This window comes from Clupea harengus, chromosome 7, assembly GCF_900700415.2.
Source record: "Clupea harengus chromosome 7, Ch_v2.0.2, whole genome shotgun sequence".
Lineage (NCBI taxonomy): Eukaryota > Metazoa > Chordata > Actinopteri > Clupeiformes > Clupeidae > Clupea > Clupea harengus.
The window spans coordinates 9,261,690-9,284,580 of NC_045158.1; the positions used below are offsets into that span (position 1 = coordinate 9,261,690).

At 46.4% G+C, this 22,891-nt stretch overlaps 1 protein-coding gene across 5 annotated transcripts in view; it reads left to right on the forward strand.

The window, feature by feature from the left end:
* The window catches only part of tet3 (tet methylcytosine dioxygenase 3), a 47,056-nt gene extending 26,188 nt beyond the window's left edge, over positions 1-20,868 (forward strand). For all 5 annotated transcript variants that reach the window (XM_031570409.2, XM_012815977.3, XM_031570411.2 and 2 more), the window contains 9 exons: positions 2,178-5,199; positions 7,109-7,199; positions 11,445-11,538; positions 12,653-12,861; positions 13,120-13,270; positions 13,371-13,460; positions 14,595-14,732; positions 14,900-15,248; positions 15,521-20,868. In XM_031570409.2, coding sequence (XP_031426269.1) covers positions 2,178-5,199; positions 7,109-7,199; positions 11,445-11,538; positions 12,653-12,861; positions 13,120-13,270; positions 13,371-13,460; positions 14,595-14,732; positions 14,900-15,248; positions 15,521-17,259 — 5,883 coding nt within the window. In that variant the 3' untranslated portion in view covers positions 17,260-20,868. The remainder of the gene's footprint in view (positions 1-2,177; positions 5,200-7,108; positions 7,200-11,444; positions 11,539-12,652; positions 12,862-13,119; positions 13,271-13,370; positions 13,461-14,594; positions 14,733-14,899; positions 15,249-15,520) is intronic.
* Positions 20,869-22,891: the final 2,023 nt, after the last annotated feature.

A 22,891-nucleotide genomic window follows, 5' to 3' on the forward strand; every position in this document is an offset into this window, starting at 1 on the left:
GTTACGCTCGAGTAGGGAGTTTGCAATGGAGGATTCCTATTGTTTAACTTCCTGTGTCGATGTGCGAGTGTCACTGGAATGTCAGCGTGTGTGTCATATTTGTGTGTACGTGAGTGCTTTGCCGTGCGCGTGTTCTGTGTGCGCTTTCATTTTTCACAGAGCCATGGGTGTCATCTTTGACAAGAAAAGAGGAAAGGAGACTAGTATGACACGTTTTGTGGTCAGGCTCTTTCAAAATTGCAGTTCCCGTGACTTGTAGTTGGCAACTCTCACACCCACACTGGGGACATCACAGAGAGAGCCTTTCTCACAAACCTCTGAAGTTTTCTGCCAGCCCCCTTTCAAAGCCCCATGGGATCCTGGGCCGACACCGGGCACAGGAGCCGAACTCAGACAGTCTGAGCCACTAGCTCATCCAATAATTAGTCACTTCACTAGATGTGTTCCACAAGAAGAGAGATGGAGACCTCCTCAGACCATTTCTCACTGTCTGCTAATTAGGGTTTGGTCACAAACATGGACGAACCGTGTCACAGGTTGCCATGCTGGGTAGTTTTGAAGTGTGCTAAGACAGAGCAGTTTTGTATGGAGGACCATTAAGTTCATGGCAGTTTGAACCACAAAGGTTTTAGGCTTAATAATGATCAGTTGGAACAGGTACCTCCTAGCACCTTCAGTAGCCTGTTCTACATTCATAGTAATCAGTAGACTAGTGGTTCTCCACTGGCCTGGCCTTGAGACCCACAGTTTCCCATGGTCATTAAGTTGCGACAAAAAATGTAAACATATAAACATAAACATAGGGCCTACTTTTAGCCATGCATTCATAGCACATTAGCCTAACTCATCTAAGTCTAAGACATAAGATAGAATTTAAATAGATTTTTTTACTACACTGTTATCGAGGGACTATTTGCTTTACTTTTTGCCTTAAGGATTCAAACTTCACCTTACGTTCTTCATCAAATTAGCTTGTTATATAAACATGCAAGTTTAATTCTTTTCCACACACAAAACTGCATATATCTCTATGACATATTCAGAATGATTCTGCAACCCACTAGTTGAAACCACAGCTGTAGACAGCTCAAAGTAGGTTGTAGATATTTACACACATATGAAGATATACATATACACATGTTGCCTACTTGCGACATACTCTACAAATATACTGTATATCTGTGTGAATGGTCCTCATGAATGTCTGCTTGAAGTGATCTCTTTGCAAATGGCTGCAGTGTCACACAAACACCTGCATGCAGAAACAGCTCTGTTTATCATTCAAACAAGGAAGCAGAAGAGGGGAGAGAGAGAAGTGACCCTGTTACCATTGGTAACTCATCGATCGAGATATTAGTTGTATATAGGCACAGAGCAATGCAGAATTGCTTGGTAGCAAAGATGTTTTCGCAATGTATAAAGGAGAGTTGGTTTTTAGTCGGTCTACTGTACCATCATCTTTCGCCACACCCTTTTAATTTATAGTACCTTTGCCTGGTTTAGAGGTATTGACAAAGCTGAAGTGGATGAACTTCATGACCGCCCTGAAACTGACAACATTGCTGATACACTAAAAAAAGTCTCTGTGTTAACGTGTTGCATCTAAATTAGTGGCTGGTTCAATGCATACATGTACAGAACATACATTTGACAATGCATGCATGTACCGAACTATCACTTATATACTTTAGTTAGCTAGTACCTTTAGTTTTACTTTCGCCAAAGGGTGACCCTAATAGATTGCTGTGTGCAAATGTATGCAGTAGGCACCAGCAACCAGAAAAACTGGTTCTGTGTTTAAACTTATAGACACCACTATTTAGTAATCAGGAAATACAGCATAGTCAAAGCTTTAAAGAGGATTTGCATGTTTGACTGCAGGATATTTGTAGTGTAGAACATTGTAACTTTTTGACTGGCAGACCACACAGTAGCTTGCTTACAGTGCCAAGGAAGAACTCACTGAATGATTTAAATAACTGCTGTTTTATTTCAGAATTAGTCATCTGAGTGGGTGTGGTGAGCCAAACCAATGTTACATCAGAGTAGAGATGACTGTTCAGTTAATTTAGTGTGTTATCTTTCAAATAGGACACATACGGGTTCAGACACTGGAATGAAAGCAATGACTTAATGTCTGTTTGTTGATCCACATATGTCTCTCTCTGAATTTGCAGACTGTATCGAGGGTGGCTCCAGTGCATGGCCTCAGAGGAAGTGGCCAGATGGAAATCGGGTCCCATGACCGCCTGGTGGAAGGCGTGTTGAGCCAGGAACCGACCAATGGTGTGAGCAGGCACCTCCCCTGCGAGGAGGGAGATGTGAGCGGAGGAGGGAAGCCCGGAGGTGAGCTGCCTCAGACCTGGGGAGCTGGAGTCACAAGCCATGATAAAGCATCCTACCCCCAGCCCCAGTCGCTGACCCTGACACAGCCGCAGGCTCAACAGCAGCAGCAGCAGCAGCAGCAGCAGGGCTGTTGGAGTGGAGGAGCACTTAGCACCGTGGACATGGAGGATGCCAGGAACCTGGTGGCCCTCTCCGCCAGCGCTGGACCCCTACCACCATCTGCCCACCCCGAGCCCCAGCCCTGCACTGCACTGCTGTACGAGAAGTTCAACCAGGAGATGGCCGGCAGAGTGGACAAGGCCAGGCCTCCCGGTTGGGGAGCCGAGAGTGAGCGCTGCCCTCCCGAAGACATAAACACTCTCCAGACAGCCCTGAGCCAGGCCAGGCACGGCCGTAAGCCCCCGAACTGTGACTGCGATGGGCCCGACTGCCCCGACTACCTGGAGTGGCTAGAGAAGAAGATAGCATCCAACAGCCAGGGGAAGACGCATTTCAAAATGTCTGAAGCACTCCACTTGCACCCTCAGCCCCACCAGCCTTCCCAGCATCCTCACCAACCCAACGGTGCAAGCTCCAACTGTGAGCAGGGTCCTCCTCCACAGGCCCACAGTGAAAAGCCTCCAGTCCCAATTCCGTTCTCCCCTGCTCCTATCCCATGTTCCCCCAGTGTGCTGTCCATTGCTAAAGAGAAGAACATCAGCCTGGAGACGGCCATTGCCCTGGAGGCTCTCACCCAGCTGTCTGCCACCATCCCGCAAACAGTGATCCCTCCTGCAGAAGCATCCGCCACAAATCACCCCCAGCATTACACACCCCACCACCTGTCCTCGCATCCACAACATGGGAACAGGCTAGTGCTATCATCTCCAGCACACATGTCTTCTTCCTCCTCCTCTCCGATGCCACAGCAGTCTGTCCCTCCTGGAGTGGACCCACAGCAGGACTCCCATCCCTGGGAGCAGCACAGGCCCCGTTCTCAGGGGGAGGCCCCTGCACCCCGCATGATGCCTCACCATCCCTCCCCGTACTCGCCCTCAGTCTCGCCCTTCCCTGGTCCACATCCCCAGGACGGCACCAGAAGCCCTCTACCCCAGCAGTGGCAGCAGGGTCCTCTGGGAAGTTGCGGGAAGAGTTCCCCCATGACCCCTTGGATGGGGATGAACGTCGACTCCCAGCCTCGATACCCTCATCCACCCCAAGGCAGCGGTGACCCCATGTCCGAGCTGAAGCAGCTGCTGGGAGATGCCAGTGGGAAGTACACAAATGCTGGCTTCAGGTTCCCTCCCCCCCAGCTCCTGCCCAACGAAAAAGGTGGCCCACATGTGAGAACACCCAATATCAAGCAGGAAGTGGACAATGGCGAGTATCTGAGCTCGGCCATGGGGCGGTATGGAATGATGAACGGCCAGCAGTTCCAGCAGCTCCAGCAGCAGTACCCCCCGTCCCCTCTTTCCCCCAACCCCCTGTCCATCAGGCACTCAACTCAGGCAGCACTTCAACAGCACCTTCACCACAAGCGAAACCTCTTCTCCAACCCCCTGTCTCCCAGCCAGAGGGCCCCCATGATGTGCCAGAATCTGCGCAAGTGGTGGCCCCAGATGGGGCCCGACATGCCCATGATGCCCATCAAGCAGGAGCCAAAAGAGCCTAAGAAGAAGACCCCCCAGAGCTCCCCGCACCTCAAGTTGGGTCCCCCTTTGCCCAAACCCAAACCGATTGTCATTAAGAAAGTAAAGCAGAAAGCTTCACAGCCCACCTTCCTGCCACAGAACCAGATAGTCTTACAAAAGGCTATGGCAAAGGCCCAAGCCCAGGCCGCTCAGTTTCTGCCTGGCAAGGAGGCAGGTTCTCTCCCGTCTCTGCCCTTCTATAACCCCTCTCAGGCTGTTGTGGCTACCGTGCCCTCAGCTCAATCTCAGGAATCCATTTTGAACATTTGTAGTGTTCCCTCCTCGGCTTCCAGTGTCCCTGGAAACACCCCACCCGTGTCCGTCCCGCTTCCTGTCGCCCTGCCTGCACCACAAGAAGATTCGGCGACTTCAGGCTCCTCCGGTGGGCCCGCATCAGGTGCGCTCACCTCCAGCACCTCTACACCTCAGACCTCTGCAGCTCAGCCCACACCTCTCCTCACAGGTCTCAGTTCGCTCGACCCCAAGTTTGAGGATCTGATCCGCCAGTTTGAGGAAGAGTTCGGGGAGACCACCTCATCCGCTTCCGCTGCTGCCTCAGACGCCCCATCAGCCACCACCCCCAATGGTCCTCACGCCCAGATCCAACCGGAAGGTTCTGGTCAGCCAGAGGCAATGGAACCCCAACAAGATGCTAACTCAGGGCAAGCTAAACCCACGTCACCACCTGCAGAGCAGCCCAACATCTTCCCGGGGGCCCTTTCAGATGGCCAACTGGCCATGGAGGTGGGAAAGCAGACAGAAGCTAGTGTTGCAAGTGAAGGAGCTCCTCCAGCTTCCACCCAGCCCTCTGCTGTGAGCCAGATAAGTCAGCAGGGTGAGCTCCCCTTGTCCACAGATCCTCCGGTGTCCATTTCCCATGAAGCTCTTCTGGAGCAGCAGCAGTGCCAAAGGCTCCAGGATCCCTTCGCCACACCTGGCTCCCCAGCATCCAAACGCATGAAGATCGAGTCATCCGGAGGCGTGACGGTGCTCTCCACAACCACCAGTTGTTACACCCCCAATTGGGAGGACGACACCCCCACGAAGGATGGCCTCCCCATGACACCCTCACTAAACGGCTTCCTGGAGTCACCGCTGCGCTACCTTGACACCCCTACAAAAAATCTGCTGGACACCCCTGCCAAGGATTCCCAGGCTGAGTTTCCCCTTTGTGACTGCGTGGGTAAGTGATAAATAAAATAAAAATGAATTCATTTTCTTACAACTCAATACTACACACACAGCTTTAATTGGAAATAAGTTGATATTATTTTTAAGCGTCAATTTTGCGTCAATTGATCTTTCTGGGCAGAGTAGTTGAGGTGGATCATTGCACTGCAACTCAGTGTTTGTCCATTTGGCCAAGAGTGATTTTTAATGGCAGGCGGTTTGTGCTCAAGCAGCCTTCCTGCCTACATCACTCTGAGCCAAATATCACCAGCCCATACCAGATACAGTCTCTGTTTGTGTAACACCCAAGTTGAGATAAAGCACGCCCATGCACACAATCTCATTTTTATCTGAAAGTAATTTTATAATGCTCCATGTGCCCAACCATAATCACAATACCGATTAATATCCCATTTCACTTAAAAGCCCCAAGGCATGGTTACCTTTTCATGCGAGCCACAAGTGTTTCGCGTTTACCACGGCGGATCACTTCTGCTCCAGCACATTTGTCCGGGCAGTCAGGCGTGTGTGTCTGAGAATGTATGTGCTCTGCCGGGGCCTGCAGCCTGGTCTGCAGTCAGCTCACAGTGCAAGGCGCTGAGGGGAGGACATGGGGAACAATAGGCCCAACAGAAGGACTCCATTGTATCCTGTGGGCCAGGCAGTCAGACAGGGGCCGCAGAATGGAGCACTCTGTCTTTATTTTACAGTCAGCCAATCTCCAAGGCTGACAGGAGGCTCCTCTGGGAGATCTGCCTTACACACATGCACGCACTCACACACACAAACACACACACACACACATGCACACACACTAGCATGATGGAAGTGGGGTTGTTACTTGCTCTCAAGAACAAAGCACTGGCATTTGTCTGTAAATTGCCTGAACTCTTCAGTGCTCATACAGTTGGCAGCTTTACCACAAAGCAACAACTGGAGGGCTTTTGTATAGATCGTTTTTTTTTTTTATTATTTATTTGCATATGCATTGTACACAGTTTAACACACAAAACAACGTAACATAGTTCTACATCTCAAGTAACTTTTCTAGAATACTAGTATTTTATTTCCAAACACTGCGCTGTGTGCTCACCTGCCATTAGCCGGCTGCCGAGGACACTTGTTGGCTCTCTCCTGTTGTCAAGAGAGAGGCCACCAGACAAGAGGTCTCCATAGTGAAGCCCTAGCTACACACCCCACTGTCAACAGAGCACGAAAAAACAGTGTGTGTAAGCCGACTCCACTCACACACATGCTATTTCTCACCCTCTCTCCTCCCTTCCCTCCTTGTCACTCTATCTCTCGTTAGCACAGTATTTCTCTCCCGCTCTCTCTCCCCCTATGTCACAGGCTTTCTCAGTGCACCGTTCTGCTGAGCAAGCAGAGAGGCATCCACTACAAGCCTTTCCTTCATTTTCACACAGGAATTTATGGAGGACACTCCCACGAGTCATTTCCTGCTTTGGCTCCGCCTCCAGCTTTCCTTGTAGAATGTGACCTTAGATTGCCTTGAAGCTCGGCAAGCCTTCCATTTCTTGCCCTCCCGCTCTCTCCACCCGCCCTCCCCCATTTCTCTCATTCTTTCTGCCTCACACTCTCACACACACACACATCACAGAGACTCCCATATTCTCACACACATGCACACAAAGTCACTTAAATCCCTTTTAAATGTTTTTTTTTTTCTCTCGAATACTCACTGTCTGGAGACCTTATGAAAATGTGGTAGCCAAATGCCCCAGGGTGTGCCTGGTTGGTTTTCATGCTCTGATGTTGACAGCTACACAAGACACATGTGGTCTGAATTGGGAAAGACTCTGGTATTTTTGGGTGGGGAAGCATAGTCTGATACTGGATGACATTCCCACTCAAAATTCTGCAACTTTTTTTTCTTACTTTTTTTTTCTACATTTTTCCCACAGAACAGATCCTGGAGAAGGACGAGGGGCCGTACTACAACCACCTGGGGTCTGGACCCACCGTGGCCTCAATCAGAGAACTTATGGAGGCCAGGTGAGGGACCTAGCCTTCTGATTCTGTGAAAAGGCCAATCGAGTCAATAGACATCTACAAACTTTACAAACTAATGCCTGTTGCACATTTGCTCAAGATACTCACTTATTCACATATTCCTTCTGTCTGTGTCTTGCTTTTATCCAAAGTCAGCAGTTGTGTGAAAAGACACATTCGATTAACACTGATGCAGCCATGACATTAGTGGAGCTATGGCCCAGCATTACACTATACCACTTGAACTCCAGGAAGAACAAAATAAGCTGAAGGTTTTAAAACAAACCATGTGATGTCAAAGACATTTCATATTTGTCATCTTGTCATAAAGGTGACTGTGAGAATGGCCCGAGTCGGCCACCCCACGATGTGGGATGTAGGCTGCTGGAAACGGGTTGCAGGTAGGAAGCACACACGGCGCAGGAGACAGTGGCTTTCTTAAAAAATAGCTAGATTTATTTACAACAGGGTAATTCCAAACCCCCAAAACATATAAACCCAAACTGAACAAACTGAAGCCCTAAAACAGACAAGGTACCCCTCTGTGCTCACAGGTTTTGTCTAGTACCTTCTCCCAGCTTTCTTAAATAAGGCCGCCCATTGGGCTTAACTGTTCCAATTAAAGTTAATTGGACCCCTCCACAGATGTGGGGAAACCCGGACCCAACCATTCAGGTAGGGGAGACCAACAAATAATGTTCAAATAGTTATAATAGGTCCAAATAATGATTCAAATAATTCAAATAATGATTTAAATCTGTTGCTGCAATCTATTATCACCACAAATAGCACCAAGCATTCCTGGGCAGTGGTTCGAGTTGGTAACTCTCCACAGAAAAGCATGTCCTGTTGTAGAATACCGCTCCAATGATAACGCACAAAAACCAGCAATAATGCAGCGTTTCTGACATGCGCGACTCGTCTAACTTTATTGAAAAGAACGGGCTACTTTTTATCCTTTCCAGGACCTGATTCTGTACGTCCGAGGCCCTCTCTGAAATCCAGCGACTTACTGTGTCGTTTGAAAGTGGTACTGTCAAGAGTTTTTTCGCAGCATCTTCCCAATCATCTCGCGGCACATATCCACCGCAGCTGGCAACAACAGTTCCTCCGCGAGTTCCTCCTCCGTGTATTAACGCTGAATTTTAGTAGTTTTCGGTGGTATGACATTACCAGTGCTGTCATTCTTTCGTTTGAGAAACATCTCAATTTTTCCTCTAATATCGCCACAGAGTAGAACGTTACCTTAACTGAGCGCCTTAGCTTGATGACGCTGTAAAGTTCGAACAAGATAGGATATTTTTTCCATGATCTGTCTGTTATGCCTATTTGTACATTTTACATTGTGTTTAAAACATCGAACCATATATAGACCCTTTATGCAAACCATCTTAACTATCAATACTAGATACTCTGCATATTCAACAGCACTTGTATTGTTGAACTCTGACTCTGTAAGTATGAGTGTCTCCATCAGTAAAGTTCTACGAGCCCTCTGATGGTAGAAGGGCTTTAGATATTAAGGCCAGTCCCTCTGGCTCCCAGCTGTGATGGAGCATCTCCCTACTTCTCTGTTCCCCTGCTCCGTTCCTCCCTCCCATGTGTACCGTGCCACACTCCTCTCCCCTCTCCGCCCTCCTCCCTCATGTCCTGCCTCTCTGTGATCCCTCCCTTCCCCCCCAGGGAATCCCTGACCCAGAATCCAGTCGCACCAACAGGAAATAACAGCATCAGCACATCCACGCCCACAGCCAGCCACAGAGATGTGTGGAGAATAGAGAGAGAGAGAGAGAGAGAGGGAGAGAGAGATATATAAAGGGAGAGAGAGAGAGAAAGAGAGAGAGAGAGAGAGATAAAGGGAGAGAGAGAGAGAGAAAGGAAGAGAGAGAGAGAAGCGGAGGATGGGGAGGGAAGGGAGGGAAAGACTGATTGGTGGAGGAAAGGACAGAGAGAGAGTAGAGAGTGGTCATTGGCTTATGGCTTTTTTTGTATCCTTCTCTTCTGCTCTTCTGCTCTGTTTGGAAGTGTCCACTCATCCTATAACAGCAGCCACTAGTACCCCATCCCGAGAGAAACCGCAAAATCCCACCATTTCACCATTTTAAAATCAGAGAGATGTAATAGTGGTGTTGCTGATGTGTTGAGCTTTAGGGGCAGACGTGGAAAAAGCAGGTTATGTGATCAGAAAATGTAATGTATTTTATATGCACTAAAACAGGCACTGCTTATTTCATTAGAATATGTTCTGTGTAATATGAGCACCTGTTTCGTCATGTGTTTCTTTTGAACTTAGAAAGTATGTTGTGTAGACTAGAGTACTTTTTAAACAGAGATCCCGCTATACTGCCATTAAGAAGACCCCTCATTATGCCGTCAATAACGAGTAAAGAAGATGCATGAAGAGGCAGTGTGTCAAAATGAAGAAGAAAAAAGTTGCACATAATTATTTATAATAAGCAGATAGAAGGAAAATCCACTGATGAGTCATCACCACATTATATTTATATTTATATTCATATTATATTTACGTTTTGCTTGAACCCATTAAAGTCAAAGCTGGGAAATATCACGGTGGATGTTTCAAATTCCGAGTTGTCTCGAAAGCGCCATAACATCCGCGTGGAAATAAACGTACCTTTCTGTTACTTTCAAAAACAATGACGGTTGAACTTCTTGCAAGCCATGGACATTTATAGCAATGTTCAGACTCAAGCTAAGTTGGTGTGCATCATGTACAACATGTTTATGCTTATCATGTTGGATTGGTGTGTGACAACACAGCAGTCTTGCTTCGTTTCGGTCAACTGCTAGGCTGCGTCACACCCCTATCCCGCCATGCCAGCTCTCCCTTTTAGACAGACATCGATCCGGCCCAGTGACCACCTACCACCCCCCACCTTTGTGCTGTCTAAGTGTCACTGTTTGAGTGAATGAGCACACTTTTACATGCACAAAATAATGCAACAACAATTATTTGACTTATACAACTCAAGGTAAATCAGATCAGAGATCATTATTTTTGTAATCCTCCAAAATTCAGTGTGTTTTACAGGTCAAATCTAAACTCTGGCACAACAAGAGAATGCCTGCCTTATATGATGAGATAAAATGCGCTAAAATGCTAATTCACAACAGTCACCTTTTAACAGCAGCTGAAGTTTTTGGGTTTGCGTAAATCATGAGCATGTCTGGCCCTTAATCTTTATTTCTAGTCCCAAACTATGAATCCATGTGCCTGAAAGTGAATGGTGGGGACCAAGTCAGCTCACACACTAGGCTGTCTCAGCAGATGCTGAGTAATCTTATGTTTGCCGCTCTCGCAGTCTTCACGTGGCCTTTCTGAGTGGAGGGCGCTTGACTGCATTGTGCCTGCATTTCTAAAGCCTCCAAAGGAGGAATGACTCATCATTCCCCCCAGAAAGGGAGTGGAGTGGGGGCTGGGGTCGGGAGGAAGGGTCGCCCCTTTTGTTTGTGCGCTGGCTGGATGACATAAGAGCCAAAGCCTGACCCGACCCCGGCGAGCCCTCTGACCCCGCCGGCCCACCCCTGTGGATACCCGCCCGTCTCCCCCCGGCTTCAGAGATTATTGTTGAGGCTTCTTGTATTCATAGGAGCCCCATGTGGTCACCACGCTTGGACCACGCTGGGGGGTGACATTATCGTAATGACAGGTACGCTCTGGGGAGGACAGGAGAGCAGAGGAGAGGAGGGGTCAGGGCTCAGAGATTACTTTTATTTGGATCCAGCCCCCTTCGCAAACCCCCACCTCCACTCCCTCCCCCATGCAAACAAACCTTCACCCACATAAACACAGATAAATATGCCTACACACACACACACACACACACACACACACACACACACACACATACTGACAGAGGCCCTGAGGCATACATGGAAACACGTATTTGAGATAGTGTTTCGTTTTACAGTTTGTTTGGGATGAGCTCAGCAGGCCCTCACCTCCACACTGGTGTGACTCTCAGCAGTAGCCTGTGAACAGCCCCGGGCTCCAAAGGCTGAGGAGACGCTTACTGTATCTAGAAAACATCTTTAATCCAAGCATCACGCTAACAAAAACTGATCTCTTGGGTTCCTACTCAAACTCATGTTTTTGGCATGTTTGTTAATGAGCAGTGCTTACCGTAACTGTGTAAAAACTATAACAGAGCACAATTTTTGTGGTGACTGCATTTGTTGGATGTCTGCTTGTCATTTTGTGACCGCTGTCTCTTTGCCCATGCACAGGTATGGAGAAAAGGGAGAGGCCATCCGCATTGAGAAAGTGGTTTACACTGGGAGGGAAGGGAAGAGTTCTCAGGGATGCCCAATTGCAAAATGGGTAAGTTGAGAGTACACTTTTACACAAGATACCAAAAAAAGTATGGTGGTTATTCTGTGACTTTTTTTTTACATTTGGTGCAGTGGTTAAAAAGTGACATACCATCACATGTTTGAGTGCATCCCACCTGATGAACCTTTTTAAAAAACATGCTGACTTCCGGATGGAGGCGTATAATGTGTGCCGGGCCTGTGAATGCAACCTCTGTAGTGTATGAGCATCAATGCTTGCTCTCGGTGCACTGTGACTGCACTGTGTAGAGAGGAAGTGTGAGTGTGAATAATGGGCCCAAGGTCAGTGGTAGTGTAGGTGTTTGTGTGTTGCATGAGTACGTATGTGTGAGGGGGAGAAAGAGAACGGAAGGGTGAGAGGCAGGAGGGAGGAAAGGCAAAGACAAGGCAAAGACATCATTTTGAAATTAAGTCTGTTAAACGTGGGGTGGGAGGGAGGAAGGCAGAGAGAGAGAGAGAGAGGGTTCTGTTAGTGCAGTGTCTCCTAACAGCTCCCAGCCTCAGTGAAGTGTGGACTTTTACAAGTGGCAGGTTGTGAGAGGTGGGTAGGGGTGTCGGAGGTGGATGACACATGGAGCTGCCAAGCAGGGTGCGATCGTCGTTACCCCCCCTGACTGTAAAGCTGCAGGGGGCCATGGGAGGAGAGAGTGCTGACCCAGCGCTCCCGCACTCTCCACTTCACTCACACTCCGCTAATTGATTTATGGCCCCTGCTTGCAGTGTCACCGCTAACAGCGCTGTGGGTGGCATCGCTTTCACTAGAAAGTGTGCTGTGACAAATGCCTCTTACTTACTCACTTACTCACTCACCTTGCCTGCTGTATTGGTGCCCAGGAGGATTCACGATTACGGTGCAGGTAATAGCAAGCATGCATGAAGACAATGTTGCAACAAGGTCGTGTTACTAGCATACTATGCTTGAAGTGATCCCCCTCTTTAATTATCTGCATCTCTCTCTGTTTTCCTCTTTCTCTCTGTCTCCGCCTCTCCCGATTTCTCCATCACTTTGATCAAACTTTCTTGTTCTCCTGTTCTCATGCTCTTTCCCTCCCTCTCTTTCTCGCCCTCCTCCTTACCTGTCTCCTTACATCTCTCTCTCTCAGGTGATCCGGCGCAGCGGAGAGAAAGAGAAGCTGATGTGTCTGGTGCGCCACCGGGCAGGGCACCACTGTGCCAACGCCGTCATCATCATTCTCATCATGGCATGGGATGGTGTGCCACGTTCCCTTGCCGACAAGCTCTACCAAGAGCTCACTGAGACAATAACCAAGTTTGGCAACCCCACCAGCCGACGCTGTGGACTCAATGATGAGTGAGTGACAATTCCTGATCTGTGCACAAGATGTTTTGCCTTTTTGCTTCACTGGTTTATTTCATGGTAGCCTAATTAGTATAGGTTCATTATTGTTTAGACAGAACTGTAGTTGTCAAATTGTTGGATTAAAGATATGCCCAGTACTGTGTTGTTGGATCTAAAGGTTAGCTATTGATGTGTCAGAATCCTCATAACAATGTTTGGGCTAAACCCAAAGTGCTTACTGAAGTGAGTGATTTATCTTTCTGCTCCTAGTCGCACCTGTGCTTGCCAGGGGAAGGACCCTGATACCTGCGGTGCCTCCTTCTCCTTTGGGTGCTCCTGGAGCATGTATTTTAATGGGTGCAAGTATGCCCGCAGCAAGATTCCCCGCAAGTTCAGACTGCAGGGAGACCGTCCCGATGAGGTATACAAACATTAGCAAAAGAGTTAATGACAAGGTTTTTTTTTCTAAAATGATGTATGATGTGTCTGTATGGTTTGATAATGTTGTCCTTTTTGTGCAGGAAGGGAATCTCGGTGAGAACTTCCAGGATCTGGCCACAGAAATGGCTCCCCTGTACAAGCAGCTGGCCCCCAAGGCGTACAGCAACCAGGTGAGTCCACCCATCATGTCACACTCACGGCTCTGGCAACAAATGTGTATAGTGTGTAAATATGCTACCATAACGTAACATGCTAGTGTGGGTTTAAGGGAGGACCTCTAGATGTTGTCTTTGCCTGATTTTCGAGATGTGGATGTGGCTGGGGAGCTGTACTTCAATCATCCTGCCTTCTCTGGCCTTCTTACCTTGCTTTTCCTGCTTGTGTTTGGCATGAGGTGCACAGCTAATATGGAGTCTGTGATGTGGAAATTATGATCTTTAAACCTGGAAACAGCTCATTGAGAGACAGTGCAGCTAGCCCCTGCCGCCCCAATGAATATGATTACTCTTGAAATGAAATTGAAAAATTGAAAAGCCTTTATTGTCATTGTATTTGCATGAGGGACAACATACAACACAACAACATTACAATAGCTAAATGCATGCAGTAAGTAATGTAATCATTTTAATTTTAATCATATCAAATCAGTGTAAGGCTGATGTGCATACTAGGTGTTGATATGCAAGCTTTGTTACTGTTCGTAATGTTCGTGTATCTGATAGTTAATGCCGAAACACAACCTCACATTCTGCAATAACCCAGTCATAGGCTGTTTTCTTGTGTCACGATGACCATCATTTCTTGATAATATTGGAAAATAAAATGTTCTCTCTGAAGCTAAATATGTCATTACAAGAATGTTATTTAGTCTGGTGTATTTCTTGAATGGCCACCCAGTATTCGCAGGAAAATGTGTTTGCTCTGGCCTAAAATGGCAATGGCAGAGACATGGCAAAGGTTTTTGTTTTTCATTATGTTCCCTTCTCATTTTTTCTATTGGATTTTAGATAGACAGATAGGTTATTAAAAAGGCAACATTATCTCAGACCTATGTAACACAATATAAAAACAGAGGATGGAAGAGTTAATGACATCAATATCAAGCTTTAAGTAATGTAGACAGTAGTATACAAGGTACACTAAACAGTACATATAATTTACACTTTTACCTTGTTAAATGTGCTAATGATGTCTTCTGTAAGATGTATTTCATACTCTCATGGCAATTTTTTTTGAAAATTAAAGCAGTGCATACCTAAAAATGTCACGCAAGTAATAGTTTCCTTTGCTTTTTTATCCTTCAGTGTCTGCATGAGAGTGAGGGTTCAGATTGTCGACTCGGATTGAAGGAAGGGAGGCCCTTCTCTGGAGTCACGGCCTGCATGGACTTCTGTGCCCACGCCCACAAAGACCAGCACAACCTGCACAACGGTTGCACTGTGGTAGGCCATCTGTAGTTGCGATCATCTTTAGCTATAAGACCCCAAGACAATGTCCATGCTTAGCTGCCTAGTTTACTTTAGGTAAAAGCCCCTCTGTCCACAACAGTCAAGCATAGATGTAAGGTAGCCTCTGGTCATGTCCTCACATGCCTTCTAACTCTTCACAGGTATGCACTCTGACGAAAGAGGACAATCGGACGGTGGGTGAGCTTCCAGATGACGAACAGCTGCACGTGCTTCCGCTCTACAAGGTTTCCAATGCCGACGAGTTTGGCAGCGTGGAGAACCAGCGCCTTAAGATGCAGACCGGGGCCATCCAGGTGCTAAACAACTTTCGACGTGAGGTCCGGAAGCTCCCTGAGCCGGCCAAGTCTTGCCGCCAGCGCCGGCTGGATGCCAAAAAGGCTGCGATGGAGAAGAAGAAGGGGCAGAAGATGCCCTCAGAGACACCAGAGAAGACCATCAAAACTAAGACGATCCATAGTGGATCCCCACACCTTCAGCAAGGCAATAAAGGTAGGAATGGAAGTATTCTAAAGGGGGAACTGTGTGGGCAGTGTTTGACTGCCAGTTGCCAAAATCCTGCAAAAAGTCCTAAGTCAAGAAAAAGTAAGGATCAATCTGTCCCCCTAGGGGATGGTATCAGAATTGCAATGTGCTAGTTGATATTGTATTGTAGGACCTGTAATGATTCTCAAGCTCACCACCAAAACAAAATGTATGAATTTTCATTCTAGAATTCAGAATGGAGCCCTGATGATTAACCTCTCATCCCTTCTTTTTCCCAGCAATCCCAAAACAAGAAATGAAGCCCATCATCAAAAAAGAGCCTGTAGATCGATACCATTCCTTTAATGGTGCCCTGCCACCGGGCTACCCAGCACCAGGGAACGGCCAGACAGCTGAGACCTACGGGGGCATGAACAACGCCTACTCCTTCCCTGGATACTATGCAAGAGGAGGCCTCCCTTCCAACAGCCAGACTCCTGCAGCGGCGCCCATCAACGGCTTTCACCCGAATCTTCCTGCACTGCCCTACGGTTATTGCAACTACCCCCCTAAAGCACTATTCCCTCCGGAGCTCATGGGCTATGAGGGCCGGGGTGGATCATGGCCTAAAGGAGTGGCAGCAGCAGCCACATCCATCGACCAGAAGCCAGACATTCAAAGCCTGCAAGCCAGGCTGGGACATGCCTACCCCGATCAGCAAACAGAAGACCCAGCTGCCCGTGGGTACGTTACTTCCTCCAACACCCCACAGCCCCATGGCCGCGCAAGCCACACTCCCACTTCCCCAGCAGAGTCTCGCAGAGCCACACCAATCATTAAGCAGGAGCCCATGGATGTCGCGGTTTATGGCAACAGCAGGCAGGACGCAGGCTCCCAGAGCTGTCCAGGCACTCCCAGCACCACCCCGCAGCCTTCCGAGAGTTGGCCCAGCCAAAAGCCCAATGGCCTGATGCCCAAAAGCTGGGAGGGTCCACACAGACCAGGTTCTGCAAACTCTCCCTTCACCCCAGACAAGCAGATGCTCCACCAGAATCCCACCCATCACCCTCAATACCCTTACCCCCAGCAGCAACAACAACAGCAGTGGAACCATTTCCATGGCCGTAATACCCCTATGGCCTCTCCAGCTCCTTCTCCATCACCGTCACTCACGCAGGGCTTCTCTCCAGCACCATCTCCTCATCCCTCCACCCCACGCCACTGGGAAAGTCCATCACCAAGTGGTCAGCCCAAAGCTTGGCCTGCAGGATCTGCCGGCTTCCCAGCTGTAAAACTTGAGAACCCCGCCGGAGGTTTCCCAGATAAGATGCTTTCTCGGGTAGGCGAGAGTCGGGGCTCCACTCCACTTGGGCTCCAGGAGAAAGCCTGGAGGACTAGCGGCGGTTCCGTTGCCGGCAGCACCCCATCCCCAACCCCAGAGGGACGCCAGTTCCCTGACATGCTGCAGCGGCCAGATGCTCAAGGCAGCTGGATGCCCTGTAAGGCAGAGAGCGAGACGGAGAGCCAGGGAGAGCGCGAGCTGGATGACGATGGGGTGTGGTCGGACAGCGAGCACAACTTCCTGGACCCAAACATCGGTGGTGTGGCAGTGGCTCCTGCCCACGGCTCGGTGCTGATCGAATGTGCCCGGCGCGAGCTGCACGCCACCACCCCGCTCATGCGGCCCAACCGCTCCCACCCGTCGCGCATCTCCCTCGTCTTCTACCAGCACAAGAACCTCAACCAGCCCGCCCACGGCCTGGCGCTGTGGGAGGCCAAGATGAAGCTGTTGGCTGAGAGGGCACTTCAGCGGCAGCAGGAGGCTGTCTTGCTCGGCCTGCCCCCGGAGGACATTAAGGCTTTCGGCAAGAAGCGCAAGTGGGCCTCGGGAGCAGCCAGTCCCAGCCCCGGGCCAGCCAAGGACAAGAGGGAGGGGGTCGCAACGCGACTCGCTCCCACACTGAACACCTCCTCGCTGATCACCGTGTCATCCTACGCCTACACACAGCTCACGGGGCCATACAGCCGACTGGTCTGAGCCCAGCTGCTGGAGGGTTTGTGGGACTTTTGGACATGGTCAGGGATGGCATAAAGGAGTGCTGGGAAGATATACAGGTCTTGCTGTCACCCTGTACCTCCTCCTGCTTCTCGTTCCAGCTCTTCTATCCCCTTCCAGCACACCCAAACAGGTGGGTGATGGGCAGGGGAAATTGACTTGTTTGCTCTTGTTTTTTTTTTTTACCTCATATTTGGCGGCAGTTGGGGTATCTTCTCAACAGACACGCTGCCCATGGTGCTCTTCTCCTCTCTTTCATGAGAGGATCTCATTGTTCCTTCACCTTCATTGAATGATCCCCTAATTATTATTATGACTATAATTATCAATATTACGATTGCTATTGTTACTGTAAACGTCGATATTGCAGGTATTGTTGTTACATAATGAAGATGATTGTTTTTTATTTTAATATTATTGTTTTCACTCATGTTGATATTAATATTTTAGACCCTTTTTTAAACGGTCGTGTAAGAGTGACCTCTCTGTCACGTCTCATGAGTTTCTATTACTTTTCTTTTTGGCCTTTTTCCATCGGTCCACCTCTGGAACAGAAGAGGATTTTTTTTCACAATGGCTAGACACAGGTGCAACTGCAACGAAACTGAGAGAGAAAGATGACCTTCTTTGCTTAAAAGGATAAAAAGACTTCAAGGTGAAACAAACAAACAGAAAATGAGCATGTGACCAAAACCGGGAGAAGTCCTGACGCACACCACCGGAGGAGCACTTTTTCTGTGCCTCAGCTAGCCTAAGGAGGGAGGCCCTAAAAATCGGCTACCCTCTCCTCTCCGGTGCTTCTTCATCGTGTTTTCCAGAAGGGCATACGAGTCCCACTCGTGTCTCCTACTTGCTGCACTGGCCTACAGCTGAAGCTATATCAACGGTGCTCTCTCTCTCTCTCTCACAGCAGATTTCAATCAGGCACATCCTACGGGCAGCCGCAAGGGTCTTAAATGGAGTGAGGGAATGAGAAAGAGTCTCATGTCTCTCCAGTGAAATGGTGCTCATATAGTTCTCTCATCGGTGCTGCAGCGACTGTTGATGGCCTACTGTCAATCACGACACACATAGACACACACACACATTCTCAAACACAGTCACAGACACACACACACACACACACACCATCAGGCACTCCCTTTTGAGCACTGCACGTGGAATTTTAGGAGTTCTCATTTTCGGCTCAGTCTTCTCAAGCTATTGAGACTAATGCTGGAGTTTGGTGCTAATAAGGGTCGTTTTCTTTACTTTGTCATCAGAGAGGGTGGCATTATGTCCCCCCCTCCTCAGACCCTGTCACTGGAGATTTAGGCAGAGGTTTAGACGGTGGAGCCCTCCAGTTACCACACATCAGCAAAGCATGACATCTCAGCTTTTAGCCTGTGCGTGTGTCTGTCTGTCCGTGTGTTTGCGTTTGTTTTAGATAAGTGTGTGTGTATGACCGAGGGCCTGTGGCTTTCTGTTTGTGTGGGTGGGAGTGTGTTTGACCACATCTGTCAGGAGTATGGCGAGGGCTACAGCTGGTTTACGGAGGGCTGGACATTGCATGGTGCTTACCGCTAATAGGGACGTTGGTGCTCATTCGGTAGTGAGAAGCTCTCTATACCTCATGTTGTAGAGTCACTGGTCACTAGTCATAGCATGCTACAAACATGCAGATGCCTCAGAGTGAGTGCTTGCTGCCTACATACACGTTGTGATCTTTTTTTATTATTATTATTTATTATATAATAATAATGATTATTCTTATTGTGGTTGTTTTTTCCATTTTGTTTTTAATGTTTCATTTTAACTAAGACAAATTGTACATAGAGAAGAAAAAGATTTTATAAAAGCACTTTTAATCCTGATTTTAATTGAGAAAAAAAGCGGATTATGGATAACTTGAAACAAAGTTTTTCTTTTAATGGAAGTTTATTGGGAGAGATAGAAATGTAAATATTTAAATATTTAGGTAAGATTATTTAACTGGTGAGGTGTCATGACTACACCATGAATGATTCCGTGATTTCTAGTCAACAATTGTCAGTACGTCAAGCCCTTAAAACAACAGATAAAGACAACCTGATGTGTTTGGTTTGTAACATGTATACCTTATACTGCTGTCCTGCTCTTCATATGTACTGTACTACACCAATACCTCTAACACAAACCGCTCCCTCTCCTCAACAACCCTCTCTATGAACCAGGTAACAAAACAACCCGTTTAAAACTCAAGACTGTTTTAGGATGATAGTGAAGAACGAAAAATAAATGTACACAATGAAGAACTGCTCATTCTTAAAAAAAAAAAAAAAAAAAAGAATCCACAGCGGTTATGTTGGAATCATGAACCATAAATTGTATAAACAGACGAACAGCCCTTCCCCATAAGTCAATATGGCTGTGCGGCCATGTGTTTTTATTTCCCATCACATACCCAAATCAATCCCCCCGTCCCATTGCAGCACTTTTCATGGCAGGTTTCCAGCACTCTCACTCTCCACCAGGTTTTGAAATCATTAAACCTTTTTCTAGAGTTTGATGTAAACATTAACAGGCAACAGTAGAACTCAGCGGACATTTTGTCAGCATAAGATATTCTGACCCCTATTTAAACTCGTTTGTGCATGAGCATCCCCCCTCTTTTTGGCGTTCTCCAGTTAACACCCATTTTTGTATTCCTCTCCATGAAATGTGGAGAATGGAAGATAGGATGGAAAAAAAACATGGGATCATGCCACAGAAAGGTCTCTCCCCAAAAACATGTCTGCAGAGGCCCAGTACTATGGTGCTAACCCTGGAGTTCACTGTGGAATAATGGGAAAGAACAAGAAGCCATTTTTCTTTTTTTCATAAGTTTGTTTTTGAGCTCTTAAAATGAAAGGTGAACCATTGTTTCCATCCCTCAGTGTGCTTTAGGAAATGTCTTTGGTGCTGATCTTATTTTTTAAGTAAAGTAATGGAAACTGTTTATCACATGTGAATCAAAAATACTCATCATTATAAAAAGCACTCTTTCCAAGATACAGTCTGTCCTTAATTACTAAATATGGTACTTGAAGAAGACTTTGAATGCCTGATTACATTTCACAGGTAGACATAAAGATCCTTATACTATTGAAGAGAACAGACTGTTAAACAAAAACTTGTTCTAGTGAATTAGATACAGAAATTGACATGACAATTGTTTTTAGTGTGTTACCCTTAACTGTTTATGTTATTATGAATCCACAAGCACTCACACATACACTGTCACACTTTCTCCTCAATTATGTAGTGTGCCCCCTCTCCCTCTCGAAATTCTTAGCGGAGTCATGGTCGGAGCTATGATCATAACCTATAAACATATATACATAAGAAAACTGGCAGCTACATTCCTTTATGGGTTAAAGATTGTTCTTGATTCTGGTTTTTTTTTTTATTATTATTATTTAATGCCAAGTATGCAGTATGTATAAAAGTGTTTTCTTTTTGTTCGGTCTCTCTCATTGTAGCTGTGTGGTGTATTAAGTGAATATATAGTGTATGTGGTTAAACCCACAGTATTGTTTTATGTTCTGCGATAATGAGTAAAAAAAAGAATAAAAATGAAAATTTAAAAAGAAATACGTGATTGATGTAGTATTCTGTCCGACCAACAATCAATTTAAAGAATGTGAGTATACATACATATATATTATTTTTCCTTATTTCATTCTATAACAGAAACAGGCAGCTTTTATGGTTATTACATAGCTGCCGTTCTCAAGGGAGCTGTTTAGAACCAAACCCGCTGATGCCCTCTTGTTGTAGTACTCAGTACTGCAGTTACTACAAACCACATTTAGGAGAAATCAGTGAACATAAGATAGAATAGCATAAAACAAAAGAAAGAGGTGATCTAAAAGTGAAAACATTTAATAAACCTCAATAGTGAATATTATGCATGTTAGAAATGGTTGCCATGTGCAAAAAAAGTTCAAGAAAATGTAGTTTCACCGGACTGAGTGGACAATGTTCCATGACAACCAGGTCAGATGAACAGGCATGAGTGTTCATATGGGGAGGGAGAGAGAAGCAGCAGGCAGTTGGAATTCCTTAGGTGGGTATGCATGTGGTTCATGTCCATCAGACCTATAAAAACCTTCCACATATCCAGCAGGAAATGTTTTAAAGCTTTTAAGTCTTGTCTTGGAAATATGTGCAATTAGATATATGTATTGTATGTAATTATGTATATCACCCTCCTTTTAACCTTTGTCGTCTTTTTTTATCGTGAAGTTACAGTAGGAAATAAAATCAAAATGAACACATTTCTGATATTCTAACTAACATCCATTTTGAGCTCTCGTGTACACAATTTCAGTGACACATTGCATTTGGGCCAACTGCAGATAGAACTATCTTTCCTTACGGTAAGAGAATCCAATTTAGACAAAACACGATTATGCGCTCTGCCACAATAATAAGAAAGACCATGACCTCTTTGAAGTAATCTGAGTTTACAGACATGCACATGACACCATGTGTGTCCACATGGTGGAGCCACTGACATGCCGGAAGTGGTTATGTAGTGATGTGACCTGTGTCAAATGTCTGCCCTTCTAAATATGTTAACTTTTCTCCTTATATATACACTACCTCCTTGCCTAAAATGTAGTGAATGAAAATGTTTTCCTTGTGTCACTGCCACACCTAACACAATGTCTCAATGTGTTGAGAATATCTTGGCGTGTTGCACTTACGAGACAAAATAGGCATAGTCCATGGAATCTGATCAGCAGAACTTCAAGAACTGCACAGGTGCTCTCTTTGGCTTTAAGATCAGAGGCACAGGCACTCATAAGCACCCCATCTCTATTTCGGACTAGGCAGGCAAGTATTTCCACAGACGTTTTATCAATACAATGTCTCAAAGAATGTATATAAAATTGTGTACTTGTTCTTGCAAAAGACACAGCGTATAATCAATAATCAAAATATATCCAATTTCCCTCTGCGCTTCAGATTGAAAAAGTCATTTTTTTTGTTCAGCTCAACAATTGCAGGGCGCAGAAGGGCGCACTTGAGAGAAAGGTCTATTGAATCTTTATTGATTTTTGTCAGCAGGCATATCAATGCCCTTACCCTATCTCATAAAGATTTGACAAAGCAAATAAAGAACAAGTGTTTTGTCTCATGGTGCCACTGCTAACTGAAGAGTACCAAAGGACACCATATTGGATTTTTTATTTGAAAACGTAGAATGACATTTGATTGTGCATTATTCTTTCTTTTACCTGCTGTATATACTATACATTCATTCTTGGTAAAGAACCCCTATGCTGCAAAAACAGCCTTAAGTCAGTACCAGCTTTGCTCATTGTCCAGGAGTGTTTTCCCCCATTATTTTTTCGTAGAATTTACGTATGTAGAACATCTAGGTTGATGGGATGGCCGTCCTGGACTGTAGTGCCACAGATTCTCAATAGGACTTTGATCAGGGCTTTGACTGAGCCATTTTACAATATTCTCTTCATTGTTTTTGAGCCACTCCAGGGTTGCTTTAGCAAAAAGGAGAATATACTGGCTGTAGTATTGTTGTCGAAGAAGCCAGTATTTCAGTTTAGCATGTTTCCTTAATCTCTGATGACATATCATGGTCATTTTG